General features: G+C 39.1%; 1 protein-coding gene across 1 annotated transcript in view; it reads right to left on the reverse strand.

Moving 5' to 3' along the window:
- LOC120527318 (kinesin-like protein KIF27) overlaps positions 1 to 23,314 on the reverse strand; it is a 48,055-nt gene that overhangs the window by 19,000 nt on the left and 5,741 nt on the right. Inside the window, exons 4-11 of the mRNA XM_039750585.1 lie at positions 18,611 to 18,811; positions 16,296 to 17,281; positions 14,376 to 14,519; positions 11,191 to 11,403; positions 10,695 to 10,882; positions 9,976 to 10,091; positions 7,887 to 8,078; positions 7,414 to 7,610 (exon numbers count right to left, since the gene is read on the reverse strand). Of these exons, the coding sequence (XP_039606519.1) occupies positions 7,414 to 7,610; positions 7,887 to 8,078; positions 9,976 to 10,091; positions 10,695 to 10,882; positions 11,191 to 11,403; positions 14,376 to 14,519; positions 16,296 to 17,281; positions 18,611 to 18,811 (2,237 nt within the window). The remainder of the gene's footprint in view (positions 1 to 7,413; positions 7,611 to 7,886; positions 8,079 to 9,975; positions 10,092 to 10,694; positions 10,883 to 11,190; positions 11,404 to 14,375; positions 14,520 to 16,295; positions 17,282 to 18,610; positions 18,812 to 23,314) is intronic.

The raw sequence follows: 23,314 nt of genomic DNA on the forward strand, positions 1-23,314 counted from the left end.
TGAAGCTGTTGTGTTGTGAGGTGCCTATGACACAAGTTGGTAACCCTCAGAAATGTCTTCTGTTTGGGTTGTGACTTGGAGTCTACCAGTTTCCATTTGCCTTTGGATTGTGTAGGACATTGTATTTACTGACACTTTGATTTATTTATTTTTTTTTGCAACTGCTCTAAAATGAAAGGCCTATACTTCTAAGGGCTTGTTTATACTTCATGCTCAGAACACGTATGCGCACACATCATGGCTGCCACGCATTCCCAGCGTTCGTTTGATGCGTCTTCTGAGCAAGTCCTCAGAAATTAATGCGATGCGTGCACGAGTTGCAGTACTAGCAAAAAGTCGGGGGGTGCAGTGTGATAAAAGTCAGAACGTGACGTCAGAGTTTCTGTTTACTATCTACATGTGACAGAGAACCACTATGCGGATCATAGTAGGTTGGGCGTGCGCTCTTCGATGTGTGATGAATGGTTCGATATAGTGAACCAAAATGCCGACATACAGATGCATCCGTGATGCTTTTATATTCAAGCGTCACATATTCCCGATTGTAATGACACAATGTATTTTAAAAGTCTCACATACCATCTTTTCTGCCGTCTTTTTTTTGCAACTTCACAACAGTAACATAATGTACAACGCTGTATTTGAGCCACAGTGACAAAAATTAAGGACATGGTGAAAAGGTATATTTTGTGAATAAAGTGGAAATTTCGGCTTTAATCTCGAGATGTCCACTTTAACCTCGTAGTTTACTTTATCATTAAAGCAGACCGTTGTAAACGTCATGCCAGTTTTATATATCTATCTATCTATCTAAATCGCTACAAGCTTCTTGGCAGCAATCAGCAATAGATCACCACACAGAACATATTAAATACATGATATTTCAACTCTCTGCAAATTTAAAATCTTTAGATTTATACTTGATATTACTTTCATGATGAAAGTATGTATGTTACATTTTACAGATAAATCGTTAATTTTGTTTAAATAATGAATACTGTTAATAATTACACACATGGGGGTGACGCGGTGGCAGAGTGGTAGCACTGCTGTCTCGCAGGGAGTCATGTCGCTGGTATTCCCTGCTTGATGTTTTCCTGCTGTGCTCCAGTTTCCTTCCAAAGATATGCAGATTTGGTGACATTAAAATGACGCTAGTGTATGCGAGTGCTTGTATTCACCATGCGATGAGCTGATGCCCTGTCTAGGGACTGCCTCGTGCCCAATGCTAGCTAGAATGGGCTCATCCCTGAATTGATGGATTTAATCATTAAACATCCTTTTCAGAGATACTGTGGCAAGGTGTCATCGGAATTTAATGGGTGTTCCAGGTAATTCACAACACAGCAGAGCCAAACCTGTTCTCACCATGATAATATCTCGCACTGCCACCTGGTGGATTCCTCAAGATTTACGTAAAGTACGAGTACAAGTATAAAAAGTAAAACACTTATACGCAGGTGCATCCACTGCAGCATGTGTCTTTTCGAGTGAAGTATAAACCGGGCCTAAGGGTAATAATGCTCATTTCTCATTTAATTTGTTAATTACCATTTCTTTGCCATTATCACTGGAATTTACAACTTTCTACAGTGTAATAATGTCCAAGTACTACTTCAGCAGGTATAGTAACACAGCCTATTTCAACCCTGTGTTAAGACAGATAGAAGGTTTTTTAAGTACTCAATAGAAGTTGGGACACCTGGGCAAATTTTTTCTTTAACTTGAAGGCTTAATTTACTTTCATTGCTGAAGAACATCTGTAGGTTTGTAATTATTGAAATATGGTCTAGCCTCATGTGGGGAGGCAAAAATGTGGGATGGTTGAGGGGGAAGAGAAAGAAAGCAAGCTATTTCTAATCTATCCTTTTTACCCCCACAATTGTAAGTGCCAACACAACAATAGACTTCATAGCAATAACACCTTGCAAAATTGAAAATTAAAGTTAAAGCGATCTTATGTAATAATAATTAGAAACTTTGTTAAACAAAATCTGCCCAATTTTCCTCACCTCCCACCTATTTCTATTACGGAAGAAATATTGATCAGTCCTGAGGACTCAGACAGTATTTCTGTAATATATAAAACACTTTAAAATCCCTTCCTTTCAAAGATCCCAGAGTACAGTGGGAAAAGGATTTCTTACTCAACATTTCAGAAAAGGAGTGAAAGGCAGCCATACACAGAATTCACTTGAGCTCCATATACAGAAAGCATACCGTTATTCAACTTAAAATGTTTTATCTAGCACATCTATCTCATTTAAAATTGTCCAAAATGTTTCCAGGGCAAGATTCAACCTGCGAATGCTGCAATCAAGTTCCAGCCTCACTGGGCCACATGTTTTGGGCGTGTACCAAATTAACATCATTCTGGACCAAAATCTTTAAAGGCCAATCAGATATCATTGGTGTCACAATCACTCCTAATCCATTAACAGCTGTGTTTGGTGTACTCTCTGGTGGGCTTAAAGTGGAGAAGGGCAAACAAACTGTAATTGCCTTTACTTCACTATTACCACGTACACTTATCTTGTTCAACTAGAAGAATCCTAGCCCACCTCTTTTAAGTCAGTGGGCAACTGATGTTATATACTATTTGAAATTGGAAAAAAATCTAATTCTCAGAGGATCTGTTCAAACTTTTTAAAAACCTAGCAGGATTTAATCAATTACATTTTAGAATAAACTTTTATATTGGGGAAAAGGATTCTTTTCCATCTTTTCTACTCTTAAGTTTTACTCTGCCTGTTGGTTTTACTCTCTTTCTCTTGGGTGGGGGTTGAATTGAATTTAGTTTTGTTAAATTTGACTTGTTTGTATGGAATGTTTACTGCTTTTAATAAATTAAAAAAATAATATTCTGAAATTTCCGTTATTCAGTTTTTGCTAACCTAAACTTTATATGTAAACTTCTAGCAGTTTACTGCTTACCTTTTCACCATATTAGGTCATTCATTGCATTTAAACTGATAAAATATGAAGAAAAACTGAGATGTTCTAGAACTTTTGACAGGTAGCATACATGCAGATTATACAATGTGAATAACTATGCATGAACTCTTGTTGCCTCAATAAAAGTAATTTAATCTTAAATACTTTATAATGTTGCACTTGCACCCAAACTTTAAGCTGATGTGGTAAAACATTTCTGGACTCAGTAAAATGTTTTGTAGCGCCTCTTCATAGCAAATCCTGTTTGTTGCCAGGCATAGTTCTATTGTCTCTGGCATTTTCTTTCTGCTTTTATCACCACATTGGGAGGAACATGTCAATCTCAAAGACATGCCACCATTGAGTTCCATGCTTCCAGTGATAATCAGGCCTTTTGCTTTATCTGAGAAAAATGTCCATCCATCCATCCATCCATTCTCTTCCGCTTATCCGAGGTCGGGTCGCGGGGGCAGCAGCTTAAGCAGAGAGGCCCAGACTTCCCTCTCCCGGCCACTTCTTCCAGCTCTTCCGGGAGAATCCCAAGGCGTTCCCAGGCCAGCCGGGAGACATAGTCCCTCCAGCGTGTCCTGGGTCTTCCCCGGGGCCTCCTCCCGGTTGGACGTGCCCGGAACACCTCACCAGGGAGGCGTCCAGGAGGCATCCTGATCAGATGCCCGAGCCACCTCATCTGACTCCTCTCGATGCGGAGGAGCAGCGGCTCTACTCTGAGCCCCTCCCGGATGACTGAGCTTCTCACCCTATCTTTAAGGGAAAGCCCAGACACCCTGCGGAGGAAACTCATTTCAGCCGCTTGTATTCAGGATCTCGTTCTTTGGTCACTACCCATAGCTCATGACCATAGGTGAGGGTAGGAGGTAGATCGACTGGTAAATTGAGAGCTTTGCCTTACGGCTCAGCTCCTTTTCACCACGACAGACCGATGCAGAGCCGCATCACTGCGGATGCCGCACCGATCCGCCTGTCGATCTCACGCTCCATTCTTCCCTCACTCGTGAACAAGACCCGAGATACTTGAACTCCTCCACTTGGGGCAGGATCTCTCCCCCAACCCTGAGAGGGCACTCCACCCTTTTCCGGCTGAGGACCATGCTCTCGGATTTGGAGGTGCTGATTCTCATCCCAGCCGCTTCACACTCAGCTGCGAACCGATCCAGAGAGAGCTGAAGATCACGGCCTGATGAAGCAAACAGGACAACATCATCTGCAAAAGCAGTGACCCAATCCTGAGTCCACCAAACCGACCCCTTCAACACCCTGGCTGCGCCTAGAAATTCTGTCCATAAAAGTTATGAACAGAATCGGTGACAAAGGGCAGCCCTGGCGGAGTCCAACTCTCACTGGAAACGGGCTCGACTTACTGCCGGCAATGCGGACCAAGCTCTGACACCGGTTGTACAGAGACCGAACAGCTCTTATCAGGGGGTCCGGTACCCCATACTCCCGAGCACCCCCGCAGGATTTCCCGAGGGACACGGTCGAATGCCTTTTCCAAGTCCACAAAACACATGTAGACCGGTCGGGCAAACTCCCATGCACCCTCCAGGACTCTGCTAAGGGTGAAGAGCTGGTCCACTGTTCCGACCAGGACGAAAACCACACTGTTCCTCCTGAATCCGAGGTTCACTATCCGACGGACCCTCCTCTCCAGAACCCCGAATAGACTTTTCCAGGGAGGCTGAGGAGTGTGATCCCTCTATAGTTGGAACACACCCTCCGTCCCCTTTTAAAGAGGGGACCACCACCCCGGTCTGCCAATCCAGAGGCACTGTCCCGATGTCCATGCGATGTTGCAGAGGCGTGTCAACCAAGACAGTCCTACAACATCCAGAGCCTTAAGGAACTCGGTATCTCATCCACCCCGGGGCCCTGCCACCAAGGAGTTTTTTGACCACCTCGGTGACTTCAGTCCCAGAGATGGGAGAGCCCACCTCAGAGTCCCCAGGCTCTGCTTCCTCATTGGAAGGCATGTTAGTGGGATTGAGGAGGTCTTGAAGTACTCCTCCCACCGACCCACAACGTCCGAGTGAGGTCAGCAGCGCACCATCCCCACCATATACGGTGTTGACACTGCACTGCTTCCCCTCCTGAGGCGCCGGACGGTGGACCAGAATCTCCTCGAAGCCGTCCAAAGTCGTTCTCCATGGCCTCTCAAACTCCTCCCATGCCCGAGTTTTGCCTCAGCAACAACCGAAGCGCGTTCGCTTGGCCTGCGGTACCTATCAGCTGCCTCCAGAGACCCACAGGACAAAAAGTCCTATAGGACTCCTTCTTCAGCTTGACGGCATCCCTCACGCCGGTGTCCACCAACGGGTTCGGGATTGCCGCCACGACAGGCACCACCACCTTGCGGCCACAGCTCCGGTCAGCCGCCTCAACAATAGAGGCACGGAACATGGCCCATTCGACTCAATGTCCCCACCTCCCTCGGGGCGTGGTTGAAGTTCTGCCGGAGGTGGGAGTTGAAGCTACTTCTGACAGGGGACTCTGCCAGCCGTTCCCAGCAGACCCTCACAACACGTTTGGGCCTACCAGGTCTGACCGGCATCTTCCCCCACCATCGAAGCCAACTCACCACCAGGTGGTGATCAGTTGACAGCTCCGCCCCTCTCTTCACCCGAGTGTCCAAGACATATGGCCGCAAGTCCGGCGACACGACCACAAAGTCGATCATCGACCTGAGGCCTAGGGTGTCCTGGTGCCAAGTGCACATATGAACACCCTTATGCTTGAACATGGTGTGTGTTATGGACAATCCGTGACGAGCACAGAAGTCCAATAACAAAACACCGCTCGGGTTCAGATCGGGGGGGCCATTCCTCCCAATCACGCCCTTCCAGGTCTCACTGTCATTGCCCACGTGAGCATTGAAGTCTCCCAGCAAAACGAGGGAATCCCAGAAGGTATGCCCTCTAGCAACCCTCCAGAGACTCCAAAAAGGGTGGATACTCCAAACTGCTGTTCGGCGCATATGCACAAACAACAGTCAGGACCCTTCCCCACCCGGCGGAGGGAGGCCACCCTCTCGCCCACCGGGTAAACCCCAATGCACAGGCTCCAGTGGGGGCAATAAGTATGCCCACACCTGCTCGGCGCCTCTCACCGGGGGCAACTCCAGAGTGGTAGAGAGTCCAGCCCCTCTCAAGGAGATTGGTTCCAGAGTCCAAGCTGTGCGTCGAGGTGAGTCCGACTATATCTAGCCGGAACCTCTCACCTCGCGCACTAGCTCAGGCTCCTTCCCTTCAGAGAGGTGACATTCCACGCCCCAAGAGCCAGTTTCTGTAGCCGAGGATCAGACCGCCAAGGTCCCGCCTCGCCACCACCCAACTCCCACTGCACCCAACCTCCTTGGCCCCTCCCATAGGTGGTGAGCCCATGGGGAGGAGGACCCACGTTACCTCTTCGGGCTGTGCCCGGCCGAGCCCCATGGGTGCAGGCCCGGCCACCAGGCGCGCGCCATCGAGCCCCACCTCCAGGCCTGGCTCCAGAGGGGGCCCGTGACCAGCGTCGGCAAGGGAAAACGTTGTCCAGTTTTTATTTTCATTGGAGGTTTATTGAACCGCTCTTTGTCTCATCCCTCACCTAGGACCAGTTTGCCTTGGTGGTTCTACCAGGGGCATAAAGCCCCGGACAACATAGCTCCTAGGATCATTGGGACACGCAAACCCCTCCACCACGATAAGGTGAAAAATGTGATTTTCAAAATGCTACAGAATATATAATCAAATGCAGAAATAATATACTGTATTTTATGTCAGTAGTCTGAATAAATGAGGAAAAGTTTGATGAGAACAGACCATACTTTGTCCTGCACAGTTTGTTAAATAACATTCACGTAAGTTTTTAATCAGGTCTAACATAGGAAGTCTGCAATCGATGGAAAGATAATACAAACATTACCTGAGATTATGATAATAATTTGATTGGTCTTCAATTTTATTATAAAAAAATTATGAAGAAACATATAGATCACTTTTTTCTAAAATTGTGCCACGTGTCACGAGTACCTACCAAATCACAGTCTCTGCACATATTGTACTTATTAATTGGATTGTTCATCAGTCTAGCAGTGCTGCCTCCAGTGTGAATTTTGGCCAAATATTTTCTTAACAGTCTGTAATAAGGTCCGGATCTGTGTTTTTCTAGGAAATTTCCATACTGGGTTTACTCTATGGAAATAGCTTCTGTGCAGTTTCAGCTTCTCTTTTTCAAAATAAATTTGATTATACAAAGCAAGTATGTAAGAGGAAAAATGTGTGTTTCATATTTAAAATATAATTGATAATTAGAATGGATCAAATTAACTAATCAATAATTATAGCTACAGTAGGTATACTAACTTCACGCTCAACAGTTTATTGTTTGTTATGCTAACCAGTTAACTGAATGGTGTCACAGAACTACGTATGACTTTTAAAAGTAACTAAATACCTGATAATGACAAAAATATTAAAAACGTACTTGCACTTTGAGTTTAGCTGTTTCCACTTTCTTTCTGAACTCCTTCTGAAGCCTGGTAGTTTCTGCTCCATTTTTGTTCTCCAGTTCTTGCAACTGCTTCTGTGTCTCTGACAGTTCTTTCTTGGCCTGTTCTGCCTCCTGTTCCAGTTGAGAGATTTTTATTGAATGGTGTCTGTTAACAGCCTGGGCATCTTTTCCTATTTCAGCAAGAAATGGAGAACGTTTTAAATTTTCATACATTAAATAACATAAAAACCTTTGTTGATAGACAGACAGACAGTTAGTTTAATGGTGTCTTATTATTTCAATGTGCCTTTACTTAAATAAAAAATATTGATTTACATATAAATCTAAAGTGTTTAAGCATGACACGGTTAGCAAATACAGCATTTTATTTCTGTTAGCCATACAGCTTATACAACAATAACTTGAACAATCTACTTCAAAATCTAAAAATTAAGACAACTGTTTACCTGTTTTTACTAATTCTTTAATAAGCTCTTCCTTCATTTTTATGTTTATTGCTAGATTCTTCATCTTCTGCCTGGCTTGTGTGAGTTTCAATTCTGCATCTTTAAGCTTTTGTACATTTATAGACTGGGTCTTCTGTAGACTCTCTTCTTCACCCAAGTTAGCATCTGCATCTTCCCTTTCTCCAGTTGAATCTGTGTGAAAATTACACATAATTAATGGCACTGAACCTCAAACAGACTTATTTATCTTAACAATACTGGTGCCAAATCTGATAGAGCCTCCTAAGAGCAATTAAGTATGAGAACAAGCAGAAATTAGCAATTAATTATAATTTAAATGGACACCTTCCCACTGGCTTTCACCGTCTAAACCATGAAACAATGCAAAAGGCAGCCTGTTTTGCTGTATCCACCCATCAATTCACTCCTCTATTTTCTTTGAACACTTTTTAGTTAAAGGGTCATAGTGGAGCTAAACCTCACCCAAATAACAAGTGGATGCAAATTTAAATTGTGTTGAGACTACAACAGAGTTTACAGCTGAAAGAAAATATTAACAGTTTTGACAATAGACAGACAAACTAATGCCAAATTCTTAAAGTAGCAATTCAGGTTTAAGGAGAAATAAAACAAATACCCACCACTTTGAATTTTTCCATATCTTATAAGGCTTATTAAGAAAATGCAGTAATAGTATTAAACATGGAATATGCTTTTAAATATTTAAAAAAAAACTATGATTTTTGTCTCATCAAAAAAAATCAATAAAGCCCACTAAGAAATATCCAAACGTCATACTTCCGAGTAACCTCTATTTCAGTTTACAAAGTAAAGTAAACTCTGTTTCTACAGCATTATGAACACTCACAAAGTCACACAAAGGCTTTATTTATGTAAATATAAGTTACTTATCCTATCATTGCAGCATTTTAAGATTTATTCTTTGCTATAGACATATTTTACATCTGCTCTAGGGGCTCATAAAATCAGAACCTGATATAAAAATTTCAACTATTTAACCACACAGTGATGTGCATAATTTGTGCGGAGAAGCTTTTACAGTAGGTTTGACAGAAGCCTCCAGCTGCAGAATTCTCACCAGAAGGCCACTACACTTATACTCTCCAAAATGTATATGAATCTATAACACAGAATCACATAATTTAACACAGCACATAGCAAGTGTGCTATAATGCAGTAACTTCAGTATTATTAACATAATTCTTAAACAGAGTATTAGGGACAGGCACAGCTAACATGGATTAATAAGAATACTATTTAGTTATCATAAATAATGAGCTAAGATACATAGCCATGCAATTTTTGTTTTGGCCCAAATACGGTGATTTTATGTTGCAGATTCATATGAAAAAAAAGTAGAAAACCTGTTATTAATGATAGAATAACATTTTTCAAAATGGATCACTAAAGTAATGTTAACATATTACTGTATTATCTTTCCAATTTGTATCATATGTTATTTGCTACTTCTTCAGTAGGTAATTGTTGATTTTAACAAACATTACTTGATGTCCATGTGATCTGACTTTTAACACTAATAATTTCCCTCTTATTGATTTTAAAGGGTTTCCACAACCAGCAAACAAAATACATCCCCAATACAATAAAATTAAAGAACTTGAATGAGTTACATTACAATAAAGAGAACAAAGAACACAATTTTGTAAGCTGTCAGTTAAAATACATCTTTTTCATACAAATGACTGAAAATGAGCCAATAAAGATTCACCACATAATGTAATTTGCTTGTCTTTGGGAATGGGAGAGGAAAGAAAGAGTACTTGTAGGAAAACCTATGCATAGTGAATACAAAGCAATGACTGGGCATGGGATTTAAACCCAGTATGCTAAGTATGCATTGAGGCTACAGACCTACCCCACTCTGCTCCTATGCTACCCTATTAATATATTTCTTTATACATAATTAATTATAATAATTAAATACTGTATCTTTAGATAAACAATTTGCTCTTCAGAACCACAAAAATGCATTAAGATAAAATACAATATTGGTTCTTTGTTGATGCCAAATTTCACTGAAAAAATTAATTTTAAAATCTTTACCTACCTCTTCTTTCCAAATTGATGTGTGACTTTCCATTTTGATGATGAAATACATCTTGAAGGCCGGGACGAGCAATTACTGCTGTCTGTTTTCGAGTCCAGGTACGATTCCTTGAACGTCTAGAAAGAAAATAAGCTTTTTTTCTATTTTGTTTTTAAACTGCACATCTCATACAAGCATCTAAAACATTACTAAGATCTGCATAAGAACGCTGGGAGAGAATGCACTCTCCAAATCTACAAGTCAGGAACAAACCCTGAGCTTCTGTGCAGTTATAATGTAACAGAATTAATCACTACACTACTATGTCTTCCTACCTAGAAATCAAATCAATTCAATTCATATTTTATTTTTTATAGGTTTATTTGCAACAATTCAATGTGTGTGAAATGGTTTCCAAAGACTCTGAACTAGGTTAACAGGTTAGGACATGGATGGATGCATAATGTACCTAAATGCAAACTTTTGCAATACAAAACATTAAACAGAAAAACATGTAAAGTCCATATTCTGTTGCTATAAATAAAGTAGTAAACTAAACATAATCATATTAATTTTATGTGCAAAGTATTAAATTACAGTACAAATGAACTAAAGGAAAAAAATGGATTATTCTCACATTAAAAAGAGGAAAAGAACATTCAAGAGACAATATTTCAGCTGTATAGATTTTATCAGGTGAGACATTCCCTTTCACTATATGAAAAACCCACAGTACTGACCTGAATTCTTGTGTTTCGTTATGTTCTTTATTAACTGTATCCTCCTTTTCTTCCTCATCACTGCTCTCTGGAATTTGCTGACAGTGAACTTCATCTTGCTCTTCAATTTCTGCCAACAGCAATTGGCTTTTTGTCCGAAAGGCTGCAACAATTCGTTCTAGAGAATAGGCAGGGGGACTGGTGTGTACCTAAGCATAACCATAATAAGTTAAGTGTGGTAATAACTAGTAAAATTGTCATTACTGAATAAAATAAGATATTTAGTGAGAATGCATGCTTATGAAGAGTATTTAGTACAGTCAAGTATCTTAACTGCGCAGATGTTCAGTCCTACATTATATTATGTTGTGTATGTATGGCTGACTACCACATTTTTAGAACTATTTAGAACTCATATGATCTTTAGAACAAAATTAACCTCCCTCTCAAGTTTACAAAAGCTAATTATTTAAAAAACTAGTCTTTATTCTTTTAATTAATGATTTCATAATTTTACCTTTCGTGTGGTATTTCGCATTATGCTCGTTTCAGAAACATCTTGAGGCTGACTGTTGGAAACAGGAACACTGTAAGGTCTTCTAGGAGATTTGGTATTAACACTAGAAGTCCCATCAACAGATAAACAAGACTTGCTCAAGACCATGTTTGTGTGGTGCAATTCTTCTCTTAGCCGGTTGATTATCAGCTGCTGCTCAACCATTTTTTCCTTCTGTAAAATGGATTATTTCATTCTTATTAAGCAAACATATTGAAATTCAAGTATAATAAATATGATCCTGCTAAAACTAGCACATTCTAAAGGCATTTTAACTCATCTTGCCATTCAAACTATTCATTTCTGATACATTTTCGGATGTCATGATTGAATAGTGCAAAGTTTATTGGAAGCAGACCACAGCAATCCCTGAAAAAAGTTTTAAGAGCTATAAACCTTAGTTATGGGACATTAGTGTTATAAAGGCTATGGTTAAAATTAAAAAAGAAGCTGAACTTGAAAGTAGGAGAGTAAAAAAAGAGGACTAGCTGTTATTTTCTTGACTAGTCACTTTCTTTCAATTCCATCCAGCTTGAAAATCTTTGGGGTGAAAACTGCTCAAGTCACCACCACCTACCACTTCCATCTGACTTTTTTTGGTGTAAATGTTGACTTAATATCCTGCACCTTCTATCAAAGGGTACCTCTTCATTGATTTATTCCCTTTTGTTTGCTACGTATATTCAACTCCCAGCAAGCCTGTCTTTTAACAGATACGACAAGTCAGTTTAACTAGTTAAAATGTGGTACAGCTTCTAGACAAGGGATACTCAGTGCCAGTCTTGGAAGTCCACAGTGGCTACAGGTTTTTGCTTTAACCTATTTATTAAATAAGAACCCATTTAATTACTACTAACATAATATGTTTTGGGCTTAGTTTTAGTTAACTCCACCTGTTAACGATTCAAAATCATTAATTGGCAATTTTAGTCTTAAACAACTGCATTAAGGTTTTAATTGTTGTCCGTTTTCTTAAGCCATTATCAGTTAATAAACAGGTGCAAAGACAAAGGAACCACGTGCTCTCCAGCTAACAAGCTTCCACTCAAACCTGTCTACGTGCAACATGAAGTATCTGAGTTAATAGAATGTTTTGAAGTATATGAGAGAAAAGGGAAGGTTCACAAGGTACAAATCAGTTCCGGACCACAAAACATATAATGTTCTCAGGAAACGTGACAAAGATTTGTCTCGGAAGAATGAATGCTCTAAAAAGCTATATACTGTAATTAAATATCAAATTTCATTATCTGGTAGGCCTGGCATCTAATTACGAAACTGGCTGGAATGAAAACCTGCAGCCACTATAGATGTGCAGGATGGGAGTTGAGTAACCCTGTTCTAGACCCTTTCCCATCCATAATTTATTTCACTGCAGAAAAACAAAATATGTATTTTCAATCATATGTAACTTGCCGCTTCAGCAGCACAATACTTTTTTTCAGGACTGCTTTACTGTTGATTTTCAAGTTTACACTTAGTCCATAGGCAGCAGGCATTTCCACTTTAGTTTAAAGAAAGGTTGCTATTACAAACTGTGTTTGTTTTCAGCTCTATTTGAAAAGGAATTACTCGGTCAAATTGGTTTTAACATTTAAACATGCTCCTTAAACTTTCTTGGTGCTCAGGTTGTCATTTCTTGTTTTTGGATTTGCCGTGTTTTGCTTATGTGTTATTGTCCTTTTCATATGGTTCTTTCTAATCTTAGACTTCCTTTTTTACCCAATCAATTACTTACTTTTTTACTGTTTAGGGCTTACTGCGTATATACTGGACATTCTGCATAGGCACTTACCTATGTGTTTTGCACCTCCTGAACCTTAAACCTTGGTCTTTTCAGCAAGTACCCTTACAGTCTTTGTGCATACTGCCCAGTTACAGGTACAGACCAACAGAAAATGATCCATCATTAGAGCCTTCTCCATGTTAGACCCATATCTCCAGAGTCACTGAACTACATTAGATTCTTAAAGATCACTTACTGTCCAGTACTGATTGATGGCTCCTGGGTAAATATTTTAGAAACCTCCATTTTACCCCTATCAAATTTGGAGTAGGCTTATGAGGTGAACTAATGTCTCATTAAACAATTGTCTAGTAGTTAAAATTACAGGAAAGGATTATTAATATACTATATAATAATACTATATAATCTACTTTCAAGGCAACACCCAGCTCTCTCCCTCCAAGCCCTTTACGTATCTTCCTCTCCTGCTAAATAGTTCAAATTTAAATGTATCCAAAGCCTTCTTCAGGAGACAAAATTTATTTTACAACAGTAAAAAGGCAGACTTACTAATCAAGCATTTGCCACTTTCATTTTTGCATTATGTGTATCACAGTAAATTCATTATAACCGTTATTTTGTAGAGTTTATTAGCCTATGTTCTGATTTCACCTAGCCCACAAATGCCCCTTAAATTTCCAAAAAAAACATCCATCCTGCCATTTGTGTGTAAGATTCAATAACAGGCTAATACAAATATGCAATTATGATAAAACAGTTCCAGTAATTGTCCAGGATCAGTTTCTGCCTTGCAAGCAGAGAATTTTACAGTTAATTTTCCATTCATCAGGGGAACAATTGTGTTTTGACACAATGTGGGATAATGCTTCTATCATACAAAATTACAGTGATAATTGTGGTATTATTACTAGGAGGGAGTGATATCTTTCTGGTGAATATAAGAAGCAAAGCTAGCAAAGAGCCAGAAAGTTGCTCTTTCTCATTAATGTTTGCTTCATGTTCCAGTTCTTCCTGGTTTACAGGTCTTCTAATTTTCTACCACTATCTGAGGGCAGCGGTTACAACCATTAGCTGAATTATAACTGCAATGTTCACTTTGTTGATGCTTTTTGAAAATTTGGAGCTTTGATAGGTCCACAAAAAGATTTCCCGGTTATCTTAATGTGTATGAATTGTGTTTCTGTTTTGTTTTTCGCAATTACAAACTACAGATTTTTGAACACTAAAAAGTACAGAGTCACTTAAAATTACTTAAATTGTATTCTTTTGGAAATACTGATACACACTGCATATATCATACATGGATATCATAGCATTTGGCAGTCCTTAATATTCACATACTTCAGGGTCGTATATAACAGCTTTCATGTTTTTAGCTAATTAATAGATGGACAATTACCTGGAGCTTTTGTTTACTTTCTTCTTCATCAAGGATGGCTAAATGTGCTTTATTCTCTTCAAGCAATGTGTTTATCTGGGCTTGTAACTCTTTTAATTCGGCTTCTTTCTGACTAAAGACTTCTTCATCAGCAGCTAAAGCATCCTTAGAGAAAAAATAGAAAATAATTTAAAATAGTAATCATAACTTTGGCATCTTTTGCCTGCATTTTAACCATATAATTTTTTGATTATCAGTGGTCTGTTTATTGTGGAAGCTACCCAGAGGACAGTTGCTTACAATTACACTTTAACATCCACAGCAGAAATACTCGTAGTTCAACACTGGCTGGTTGTACGTAAAGACAGTGGGGAAACTGAGGGATTCATGAAGCCTTGTCAGTTGAAATATAAATATGATGTGTGAAGTGTGTATTGTGGAACTAACAAGTATCATGATTTTGCCATTAATTACTTTTAATTTTTAAAGAAACTTAAGATGGCATAAACATCATAGATATCACAACATTAACTTTTCAAAAATTAGGCATGTTAAGAGAGTCACAACATTTTTGGAGTACTGGGGGTCTGTCTTGTAGTGGAACCTCTGGTACTTGTACAAAAATATCCAACCACTTACTGTAATTATTAGACTATTTGATCTGCCTGTACTTCTGTCTCCTCTTTCTGCCACACTCAAATAGAATGACAAAGTTCTTTTTTGTATCCCGAGTATTACATCGTCCTTTAATTTGAAACAGTCCACTGCAGACAGTATATATTATTTTCTACAGTGAGCAAAATATTGTGCTAAATAAAAAAATAACAACTTCTGCTAATAAGAATTATAGACATTCAAACAATACAGTTCATCAGTCACAGTTACTATGGTGACAAATAGCACAATGGGTAGTGCTGCCACCTTATAGCATGGAGATTGGTAAGCTGTAAGTTTGGGGCAGGCATGGAGTGTGTACACTGCCTATTCTCATTATGTTTCCTTCCATAGTTGTAACAATGTCTTCTCAAAATTCTAAACCGCTCACCCTACAAATCTACCCTGGACTAAAACGCTGTTTACGGCCTATTGAGCCTACTAATGCTTGGGCTGGTTCTAGCTTCCTGTAACTCAGGCCATGATTGGATCAAAAAAAGATAAGAATGCATGAGACAAATGTACAAACCAACTCTGCATGTTACTCTAGTTTGTCACAGGAAGCCACATATACACTACACCCATATTGGGCCATATCAAGCTAATTAAGAATCACCAGTTAACCCAGTTTAAATGTGTTTTGTAGGAGAAAACTTCGAATAAACTCAGAGATAGAGGGAGAGTGTCAATTGGACCCACCCCTAAGCCCACATTCCGGTAACTGTGAGGCAACATTGCTAACAACTGCAACCACCACTGTTCCATCCATATCTGCATCATGCTTAAATTTAGAGGGTGTGCTTTTCAAAATCAATTGCAATTACAAATTTTTGGCACCAGCTTAGCAGTGTAGACAAGTGAGCTAAGCAGAAATAACAATACAGAAAAAATTTCCACATCATGTTAAAATTGTCACACTTTATATTGTAAAAGCATGCTACAGTATTTACCATACAATTGCAAGATTCATAGTAAAATATAAACATGAGTGGGTAGTATATTTCTGTTTAAAAAAAGCATGAAAATAGCAAATAAAATGGACAAAAAAAAAAAACAGGAAAAAATCTATGAAGATCATATTTAGTGTTAGTTTAATCAATGATCTATCGAAATAACACTTCATCTCAATGCTGCAGTAAAATTTTGAACAATTACTGCTGAAGAACTTGGTCTTTTGCTAAGAAATGAAACTATAGAATAAACCTATCCAGACTATTTTTTAAGCCATTATTTTTGGTAATGCATGGGTGTTGGTAAAAATAAATACATGAGTTTTCATTGTAGTACCTGGCACTTTTTGAGTTCTCTTTTCAGCTGAAGAATGGTGATGTGATGAGTCTCTTCCGTAGCATTGCTGTTACTGCTATTCACTCTAGAATTAGAATTTTCACTTTGAAGTTCCTCTGCAGCATCCAACCACTCTTGCAGTTTCCGTTGCTGATTTTGTGGAAAGCTAGCTATGCCTTTTAGCTCTAACAGAATGTGAAAAGCATCTTCGGTGCAGGTCCGGTAGTGGTAACACTCTACCTGAAGCTGGGCTAGCCTCTCCTCCAGTGCACAGATGCGCATTTTCTCTTGTTCTCCAGTTAGGTCCTGAGATACCTGACTGCCTCGGGTCACCATGCCACCTCTCTGGTTTTGAAGAGCCTCTCTCAGGGCCTGAATCTCTAGCTCCATTTCATTCATGCGGTCCCAGTCTGGATTAAAATTGACTATTGGTTTGTTCTTGATGTTTCTGGCCCTGTTTGCATATTTAAGAGAATTAAGGGACTCATCAAAATTGAACGATGAAGGGCTAATGCAGGCAATCATTAAGGTTTTGGCATTGCCACCTAGAGAGTCTTTGAGTATGCGGGTTATCTTGGCATCTCGGTAAGGCACATGTTGGCTTTTCCGCTTGGGGTCTCCAAGGGCACTTATTACATTCCCCAAAGCCAATAAGCCACTGTTGATCTGGACAGACTCTTTAAATCGCTCGCCAGTGTTGCCTGTTTTTGTGACTCTCTCAGAGCCTGCCAGGTCTACAAAGTGGAATTTTGAAGAGATCAGATGTACTGAATTGGGAGGGGTTTCATTTGTATCCTGATGATTCTTATGGATTCCGTCTATTTTCTGCACCTGCTGGTCAACAATGATAGTGAGAATGGCATGGGATCGACTAGAATATTCATTCATTTGTGTAGTCCCTGTGTGACGAGCAGCATTTCCACCTTCCAAGAGTTGTATTACTTCATCAGCACTCTCCACAAGGCACTCTTTAGCTCCCACAATTACTGTTTTAAAAAGTAGATAATGAAGGTAAGTTTTCAATAAATACAAATACAAAACAAATAACCTTAAAAAAAACAAACACTTAAACACAGCCATAAGACCTTTCTCAACACAACAACGAACACATGCATTCTTAATGTTTTAATGTACAAATGATGGGAATAATGGCCAAATGAATGAAGTTATAGGTTTGCATATTCCGTGCTCCAACTGACTCACTACACTGCGTGACACATAGCAAGACACTTAACTTTCTAATTCTCCAACTGTTGTTGCATTGACTTGTTTAGAAGGATATTCAAAAGATTTCTAATGCACCTTATGTTTTCTCCCATAATCCAAAGACATTTGGCATCTCTAAACAGTCCCTGGAGTAAGTGTGTATGTGGGCTTTTTGTGAGGAGTCTGCAGGGATCTAGTGTCCCACTCTACATGGATTCCTGTCTTTAAACAGGTACTACCGGGACAGAACTGGATTCTCCCAAGATACTGAAAATAATAGGTAGATGGGTTTTGAAAATGAAAAGTGGAGTAACTGAAAGTAGCAATTGCAGTTTTTTGTTTGAAAAGATAAGGTATCAGTTCTTCAGAGGACACACTTATAAATACAGGGAAAAGCAAGTCTTTGGGAAGTGGGAGGAAACCTAAGAAGGCACACAGAAAACAAGCAAACTCCACACACACACCAATGGCTATACTCTTGGGCTAATTTGACCTCCATTTTTAACAAGAAAGCAGACGCACAGATAGAAGTTGGTATTATGTGCAAAAACAAGGACAAGGACATAAAGAACTAGAAAAAATTACCTAGTAGCATAAACGAAAGTAGCACATTCAAGGCTTGCAGCATTGCAATGAACAATACTTTTTTAAACAGTAAGATGACAGGAAAAATAAGCTCTACTGGGCTAAATGACCTGTTTTTATCAAAACTGTGCTTATATTCTTATAAAACACCTATTAATCTATGTTACACTCAAGCTAGATTCAGGATGGCTTAAGGATTTTTTTAGGTTAATTTTAACCATTTGGCACAGAGACACAATGCAATGGGAGTTTTACCTGTGGGGGAATGCTTACCTCTGGGTTCTCCACTTTTCCCACACATTCCTAAAGAAATGCATGTTAACGTAACTAGCATCTGTAAATTGGCAAATTCCAAATGATTATGGACTTTAATGGACTGGCATCTCCTTCAGGGCTGATTTCTGATTTGCTCCTGATGTTGCCAGAATAGGCTGCATCCCAACATAACCCTATGCAGCTTCAGAAAATAAAGTATAAATGGACTAATACCAACTCATTTTATAAGCAAAATAAACATCAGTTACCTGTGTTCCCTTTCTCATCCTCTCTGATATGCATATCTTTGGACGATGTGTCCAGTTCAAGCAAGTCCCGGAGATCCTCCTTGTGGACTTCAATATAAGATACCTTTACTGTAAAGTCTGTGTTGTGGTTTTCAGAAATTTTTTGAAAGATTTCATTGATTGCTCTTGGGATAATTCCCTTTTCTTCATCACAAGAAGACACTAACAAAAATATTAAAAATATGCTCATTATTTCTTTAATTACATCAAAATTAGATCACTATATGTGCAAAATGTACAAATTTTATAGGAAGCCACAAGGATGAATATTAAATTATCATTGACACTTATGAAGCCATTTTTTCCTCCTTGCTATTTAAACATCAGTGATCACACAGGAATCTATTATTGTGAAAGCAGGATAATTTCACCATATTCACTTAAACATTAATGTGGTTAATAGTCCATTAACTTAATAGTTAAAAGAGCTAATGCTCTAATTGATTTTTGTACATGGTTTTCAGGACACTGGTATTTATCAACATAAGTTAACATTTACTTACAGAAAGGTACAGTTTTTGTCCCAGCTCAAATGCAGGTACCTGATATAATTGGTTATGTCATTTGGTTTTACTTGACTTAAGTTTTGCGGTAGACATGCCTTTAAATCTACAAATTTTTTTGGGGAAGAAACTTCTCAAAAAATAACTACATTTTAATGATAGGGTGGTGGAAAGTAATCTTCTCTTTACTAAACATTATTGTTGCCCCACAATTATAACTTTGCAGCTAATAAGTTTTCTAGCAAACAAAACCAACTGAACAGTAAACAAGTAGTAATTTCAGTAATAAAAATGTGCTCATAACTAAGCAGGATTTTCTTCAAGCTTTCTTCAATAGGGACAATTAAAATCAACACATTTTGAAAATGTTTTGAATTTTGATGTTTTTTTTTCTGGTTTCTGGTTGTATATGCCTACAGTCACTTTTATCAAAAAACATTTGGAAGTTTGGTCTGTGTGTGACAATATTCACTCACATTAATGGCACCTTAAAAAGAAATTTCTAAAAAATGTCATGAAGCTGTTACTACAATATCCATATGCTGAATAGTTGGATCTTAAATAAAATTAATAATAAATAAAAGGTTAAATTAAGAAAATAAAATCACTCAAAATCTCAAATTCACTCCATGCAGTTCAGCACCATGGGAAGGGGCCATCATAACAGTACTGTGTAAAATCAGGAACCAACCCTCCGCAGTGCACCAGTTCACTGCAGGGCTCCCTTGCTCAAACAGAAACAAGTCAATTCAGAGTCTAGAGCTACACAAACAAGTGGAGTGTGGGAGGGAAATTGAAAACAGAGGAATGCCCACACAAATAAAGGATGAACATTCAAACTCCATGGGATTGAAACACAGGATTTTTCTTATCCATAACACAGCTGTGGTAACCACTGTTCTGTTCCTTCAGGTTATGAGTGAAAATCATCAAAAACAATTTTTCTATTCATATCTATTTTAAGACTTGCATGACAGAACAGTACTTATTGCTTCTCATGCCTAGAGAGCTATGTTTGAATCCCATCCTGGTCATCATTTGTGCAGAGTTTGAATGTTCTCTCGCTGTTATTTAGGTATTGTTTGAGTACTCTGGTTTCATCCCACATTTAAAACATGTGCACATCACGTCAACTAGTGTCTTCGAACTGACCCTGTGTGAGTACAGGTGGATGACTGAGGAGGTTTTGCAATGGACTAATACACCATTCAAGGTTATTTCCTTCCTTACACTCAAGTGCTGCTGGGATAGGCCTTCTGGAAGCTTGTATTGGTCACTTAATAAAATGACTAATTTATAGAAATATTTGCTTCCAATGACAAATGAAAACTACAATCCAAAATTAGGAATTGCATTACTTCTGATCATTATCTTCTGATATTTCATTACTTTAGTTTGTTATCAATACACCTTACAATACAATGAAAATTATTTTTTTATTATCCTCCTGGTGCAAAAACATAAAAATGCATCAATATGGTACATAGTATAACAACATAGTAAAAAAAAAAAAAAGATGGCAATAAACATGAAACAGTATAAAAAAGTTGTTTGTGTGTGTATATATATATATATATATATATATATATATATATACACACACACACACATATACACACACACACACACACAGTGCATCGGAAAGTATTCACAACGCATCACTTTTTCCACATTTTCTTATGTTACAGCCTTATTCCAAAATGGATTAAATTAATTGTTTTCCTCCGAATTCTACACACAACACCCCATAATGACAACGTGAAAAAAAGTTTGTGGTTTTTGCAAATTTATTAAAAATAAAAAAACTGAGAAATCACATGTACATAAGTATTCACAGCCTTTGCTCAATACATTGTTGATGCACCTTTGGCAGCAATTGCAGCCTCAAGTCTTTTTGAATATGATGCCACAAACTTGGCACATCTATCCTTGGCCAGTTTCGCCCATTCCTCTTTGCAGCACCTCTCAAGCTCTATCAGGTTGGATGGGAAGTAAGTGTTGGTGCACAGCCATTTTAAGATCACTCCAGAGATGTTCAATCGGATTCAAGTTTGGGTTCTGGCTGGACCACTCAAGAACATTCATAGAGTTGTCCTGAAGCCACTCCCTTGATATCTTGGTCTTGGCTGTGTGCTTAGGGTCGTTGTCCTGCTGAATGATGAACTGTCACTCCAGTCTGAGGTCAAGAGCGCTCTGGAGCAGATTTTCATCCAAGATGTCTCAGTACATTGCTGCAGTCATCTTTCCCTTTATCCTGACTAGTCTCCCAGTTCCTGCCGCTGAAAAACATCCCGACAGCATGATGCTGCCACCACCATGCTTCACTGTAGGGATGGTATTGGCCTGGTGATGAGCGGTGCCTGGTTTCCTCCAAATGTGACCCCTGACATTCACACCAAAGAGTTCAATTTTTGTCCCATCAGACCAGAGAATTTTCTCTCTCATGGTCTGACAGTCCTTCAGGTGCCTTTTGGCAAACTCCAGGCAGGCTGCCATGTGCCTTTTACTAAGGAGTGGCTTCCGTCTGGCCATTCTACCATACAGGCCTGATTGGTGGATTGCTGCAGAGATGGTTGTCCTTCTGGAAGGTTCTTCTCTCTCCACAGAGGACCTCTGACAGAGTGACAATCGGGTTCTTGGTCACCTCCCTGACTAAGGCCCTTCTCCCCCGATCGCTCAGTTTAGATGGCCGGCCAACTCTAGGACGAGTCCTGGTGGTTTCGAACTTCTTCCACTTACAGATGACGGAGGCCACTGTGCTCATTGGGATCTTCAAAGCAGCAGAACTTTTTCTGTAACCTTCCCCAGATTTGTGCCTCTAGACAATCCTGTCTCTGAGGTCTACAGACAATTCCTTTGACTTCATGCTTGGTTTGTGCTCTGACATGAACTGTCAACTGTGGGACCTTATATAGACAGGTGTGTGCCTTTCTAAATCATGTCCAATCAACTGAATGTACCACAGGTGGACTCCAATTAAGCTGCAGAAACATCTCAAGGATGGTCAGGGGAAACAGGATACACCTGAGCTCAATTTTGAGCTTCATGCCAAAGGCTGTGAATACTTATGTACATGTGCTTTCTCAGTTTTTTTTTATTTTTAATACATTTGCAAAAATCTGAAGTAAACTTTTTTCACGTTGTCATTATGGGGTGTTGTGTGTAGAATTCTGAGGAAAAAAATGAATTTAATCCATTTTGGAATAAGGCTGTAACATAACAAAATGTGGAAAAAGTGATGCGCTGTGAATACTTTCTGGATGCACTGTATATATATATATAAAAAAATTTTTTATATATATAAAATCCAATGTCTGTCTGCTTTTCACAAGAGAACTACTTAACGGGCTTTTTTCTATAATTTGCTTGAACATTTTAGTTGATTTTGTGACTTCTCTCATCACGCTATGAATCATAGTTCGCTTGCAGGAGCGATAAATTCACGCTATTATGAGACAGAGGCTGCGGGCCAAGGGGTGGGGCAAGCATGACGTCAAGAGTAGGGAGCCGGACAGGGCTCTCCTCACTCACGTGCCAGTCTCCGTTCGAGTCGTTCCACCTCTGTGTTTTGCAGTGTACCTTGCCTCCACTTAGCTAGAGATACCTGTTTGTTTATTGATTTTTAAAGTTCGTTCAGTTTCACTACTACGTCGGCAGAGCCGTGGGGGACGGCTAGTACGAAATATACTAGACACAGCAAGACACAATCAGTCAGTTCAAATAACTCAATCATGATGAAATTCGATTACTAGTGCAGGTGCTTACACTATGGAGGAAGGTCAAGCTGTGAGTTAGCATTCTTAAGCAATTAAATACCTGTGCTCTGACAAACTATTCATGAAACTTGAAAAATTTATGTTCAGGAAGACAAGGCTTTAATACCCTAATTATGGCTATATGGAGATCATAAGCTGCAGTTAAATCAGCAATGCCATTCAACACCCTAGGAACTAGCTGCCTCTCCACTTCTGAGACCTGTGCTTTGTTACAAATCTTTCTTTATAATGGTTATTCTCACAAAATACATACATAAAACTTCCCAAAATGCATGTATAAGTAACTACAATAAAACAGTATGGTAAATGTCAGAAAACAATAACATTAAGCCTCTGGCAAATGTTTTAATTTAATTCATTAAGGACAACAAAACTCTTAATATTGC

This window comes from Polypterus senegalus, chromosome 4 (assembly GCF_016835505.1).
Source record: "Polypterus senegalus isolate Bchr_013 chromosome 4, ASM1683550v1, whole genome shotgun sequence".
Taxonomy (NCBI): domain Eukaryota; kingdom Metazoa; phylum Chordata; class Cladistia; order Polypteriformes; family Polypteridae; genus Polypterus; species Polypterus senegalus.